Genomic DNA, 4,234 nt, shown 5'->3' with positions numbered 1-4,234 from the left:
CTTGCTTTCACTTTTTGGGAATATATCAATAATAGCAAAAATTTCACTCTTAATTTCAAAATTGTCATTTTTTATAAAAACTTTCAATTATATTCAAAATTTCACTTAAACAGACACAAATCCTTTTATAAGCAAAACATTAAGGAAAAAGAGTGATTATGCTGGAACTTTGAATAAATAAGAAAATTGTTTGTGATAACAATTTTGATCACCATAATTACAGAGATAGCAAAGAACCAAAAATCACAAAATCACATTTAAATATTATCTATTTCTCTCCCAAAATTTAGCGAAACTAAAGAACTAGAAACAAACACTGATCGAAACATGGAAAAAATTGAAACAAGAAAAAGAAAATGTAGACGAGGAAAAATGCAAAAAATAATCATCTTAACTCATTGTCATTTAGGGCTACACAGTCTGCACCTGCAGTCGATTCCTTCACTATGTCTCCACTATTTCTTAGATTTTGGCATTAGAAATTCATCTAACAGGGTTTAGATTTTTTTAGTTTTTTTGGTTTTAAAGTTTTAAGGTATTTGTGTCTATTTAAGTAAAATTTTGGATATATTTGAGCGTTGTTATAAAAACAAACATTTTTTAAAGCAAGTGCGAATATTTGGCTATATTTGGTAAATACTCTTCATTCATTTTTCTCGCCGTTCTTATAAATGTGGCCGGGCATCTATCAGAGCACGAAGAATCCGGACTGATTGCTTTCGATAATATTTTTCTTACGGCTTAATCTGTTACAATGAAAATATATCTCAACATTATTGTTTTAGGACAGGGTAGAGTTCTTAACATATTGGAAGGGGACTGCCATCCCATTCATTGAGGCAGTGCAGGAGCGGATCGATTATCGTTCCGCTGCAAATTGCCGAAAACACTTTGTCGCAATCTTCTCCCGGCGACCTGATCTTCTCTCCGGTCAAAAATTCAGTTCCTAGCTCTTCCCTCACAAACTTATACAACGGATAGGACCTGCAGTGCTCGATCCGGTTTCGAGTAGCTGGATAGCCAGTCACAAAAGCAAATCTAGTCTCCTCAACTTCTTTGGGCAAAACTGTCTTCAATTCTCGCTCAAATGCACCAATCTTCAGAAAGATTGAAGCATTTGGGTTCGTCATGTCATCGTCGTTTGCCAGTGCATGATTGACCAAGACTAGCTTCAGTTTCTGTACAAGGACAGAATGTTCACCGCACGGATCGTCGATGTAAGTAAAAACAGGTTCATCGTTGATTACTTTGAGCAAATCTTTCTCACAAAACCTTGATGGATGGAGATCCCCAGCGCCTCCGACCGTTAGAACCCTTTTCGCAACGTTGCTAACTGCAAGCTTGACGCTGTTCCCCAGATTCTCCTCCAAATGCCTCAAGTCTATAGCCTGGCAAAGTGCAACCAAATAGCTTGAGGCCATCAGCTTCAAGACTTCAACTGCTTCAGCTGTTTTCCTTGCCGAAATCAAACCCAACGAGTTCACGTCTTGATTGTGCTGCTCAGCACTTTGGACGTGAGTGGTCACAGGGTTCGCAAGATACTGAAGCTCCGAGCAGTACGCTGCCATGGCTATGTCCACACCCTTGAGCCCGTAGTCCAAGCTTGGGTCCCGTCCGCCAGAGAGATTCGAAGGCAACCCGTTGTTGTAGAAGTTGTTAACCAGCTCAGAAAGCTGTGCAAACATGAGTTTTCCAATGGCCGCCAAAGCTATTCTTGTGTTGTCCATTGAGACACCAACTGGGGTACCCTGGAAATTGCCACCATGCAAGGCCTTGTTCCTTGAAACATCGATCAAGGGGTTATCGTTCATCGAGTTAATCTCCCGCTCGATGGATTTGGTGGACAGTCGAATAACTTCAATCTGAGGGCCCAACCACTGTGGCGAGGTACGAAGAGCATAACGATCTTGTTTTGGCTTTCGAAGGAGATTAGTTTCATGCAGCTGCTGTGCTTCCTTGACATAAGAACTTCCATCCAAAATGTGTTCTATTATAGCAGCAGCTTCAATCTGTCCGGGATGTCCCTTCAGTTTATGCGTCAAATGATCCGCAAACTCCAGCTTCCCTTGCATAACTTCGGCAAAAATTGCTGTTAAAACTTCCGCCAAAACAACCAAGATGTTAGCCTCAAAGAGCACTATGGAAGCCAAGCCAGAACCAACTCCTGTGCCATTAACCAATGCAAGTCCCTCCTTCGGCTGCAATTCAAAGAAGCCATTGTTTAGTCCCGCAAGCTGGAATGCCTGTTCGGCATCAAGGGGCTCGCATGAGGGTCCCATGGCCCTTGAATTAGGACGGCCAGTTAAGAGGCCGGCAATGTATGCGAAAGGGACCAAATCGCCGGATGCAGAGATGGAGCCACGGAGGGGCAGGCAGGGAGTAATATTGCGGTTAAGAAGCGTTGCGAGGGTTTCCAAAATCTCATATCTGATTCCGGAGTAGCCTTGGAGGAGGGTGTTGATCCTCACCAGCATTGCAGCTCTTGTTGCTGAGTGTGGCAGTGTCAGTGTGTGACACTGACAAGCTTCTGTCCCATTGCCAAATATTCCAGCATTCAAGAATCTGTTAAACATATAATCAAAAGGATCAAAGCCAGTGGAAGAATAAAACAATTAAATTTTCATCAGTTATCAAACAATAACAAAAGTGAATTAATGTAAGAAAAATATGCGAGGACATGAAATTATCCAAAAGAACACGAGTAAAGTGGACATTCCGGCCCTTGTTTTAACTGTTTGTCGACTGCAGTTCCAAACGAGACCATTGTCAGTGTCTCTTCTTCGACCAAACATCTCTCTATGAAAGACATATATATAACATGTATATATATGCATGGGTTAATAAACGTGAAACACAATCAGTGAAGATTAGATGCATCGTCCCTTCTCCTTATCTTCTCCTACTTTAACTAATTTTCACTCCCTTTCAGACGAATCAAATAAACATCGTGTTTTTTGTGACCGTCTCTCATCTGCGATTAAATGTCTTAACACACATCTTTCTTCTTTTCTTTATGACCCAGATTCTGTATTAAATTCTCACCATCTATAAAAACCCAATAGGGTTTTCTGAAGCTCATCAATTAGTTCTGATCATTTCTTCTGTCAGATATTCTAATCATCCTATATCGCAGAAGAAATGGCTTCTGAACTAGCTTCAGTTGAGATGAATTTCATGAAAAACATGAAAGAGTACGATATTTTTTGAGATTTAAGCTTAATTACAAACCAAAGTAAATTACATGGATATGATTTGCATGATGTGCGTGTTTTAAAAGTAGAGAGTTGTTATCTTCACCCATTCTTATTTTTCTACTCACCTAAGTAAAATATAATTAACAAACCAACTCAAGGTCGATGAGAAAATAAGAAAGGTAAATGACCACTGGAACAAGATTGAAAAGTGCCGGATCGGAAAGATAAACAAAATTATCTTTTCTTTATCAAAAGTAACTCAATAAGCCTAAATAATATGGTTTAAGCGAAACTTCATTAATTAAGATTAGCTGTTTAAGATAAATTAAAGGACTTTTCATATGTAATTTTATTCCTAATAGTTAAGCCATGCATGCAAAAAGGAGTTCTTTAAAACACAGAATTAGTCACCTAATGAGCTCCTTCTGCAGATTCGCTCCTTGATTCGTCCGCCTGTCCGAGTTCGCACCGAACCCAGTCGTAATCCCATATAAATCCTTGCCGCTGTTCACACCATCTATAACCCAAACGCTGCTTGCCTCCACCGCCGCCCTTGCCGACTTACACAGCTCAACAACCACATGACGTACCGAAACCGACGCCACCTGACCAACGGTCAGGCCCCGCCCTCCGACGTTAACCGTAGGTTTCCGGTACTCTTCCACCATACGCTTCACCTCGTCTAAATGGCTTCCCTGTACGGCCTCACCGATTGAGAACCAGTTCAACGGATCTTTTCTAAGAGTCAGATTTTCGACCATGTAACTCATTTCAGCTGAAGCTAGCTCAGAAGCCATTTCTTCTGCGATATAGGATGATTACAATATCTGACAGAAGAATTGATCAGAACTAATTGATGAACTTCAGAAAACCCTATTGGGTTTTTATAGCTGGTGAGAATTTAATATAGAATCTGGGTCGTAAATATAAAAAGAAGAAAGAAAGCTGCTTTTAGCCCGGGAAAAGTGTGTGAAGACATTTGATATCAAATTAGAGAGACTCACAGTAAGTAGGACTAGATTTTGTTTGAGTGTTGGGGT

General features: G+C 40.3%; 1 protein-coding gene across 1 annotated transcript; it reads right to left on the bottom strand.

Moving 5' to 3' along the window:
• Positions 1 to 797: 797 nt before the first annotated feature.
• LOC137716085 (phenylalanine ammonia-lyase-like) lies at positions 798 to 3,999 on the bottom strand. Its single transcript, XM_068455479.1, has 2 exons — positions 3,606 to 3,999; positions 798 to 2,562 (listed from the first exon to the last, which is right to left on the bottom strand). Exons 1-2 carry the CDS (start codon positions 3,989 to 3,991, stop codon positions 801 to 803), a joined length of 2,148 nt encoding a protein of 715 aa, XP_068311580.1. The 5' UTR covers positions 3,992 to 3,999; the 3' UTR covers positions 798 to 800.
• Between the last annotated feature and the right edge of the window lie 235 nt (positions 4,000 to 4,234).

The sequence above is a fragment of the Pyrus communis genome, chromosome 14, assembly GCF_963583255.1.
Source record: "Pyrus communis chromosome 14, drPyrComm1.1, whole genome shotgun sequence".
NCBI lineage: Eukaryota > Viridiplantae > Streptophyta > Magnoliopsida > Rosales > Rosaceae > Pyrus > Pyrus communis.
Note: the sequence above shows the minus strand (reverse complement) of the source record. Positions and strands in the feature narration are given on the sequence as shown.

What these genes read in the sequence shown, in the direction of transcription:
- LOC137716085 (XM_068455479.1), bottom strand. Translation starts at nt 3,991, where the DNA reads ATGGCTTCTGAGCTAGCTTCAGCTGAAATGAGTTACATGGTCGAAAAT. An exon ending in CTGCAGAAGGAGCTCATTAG is followed by an intron (nt 2,563 to 3,605) that starts GTGACTAATTCT and finishes TATGTTTAACAG; the next exon opens with ATTCTTGAATGCTGGAATAT.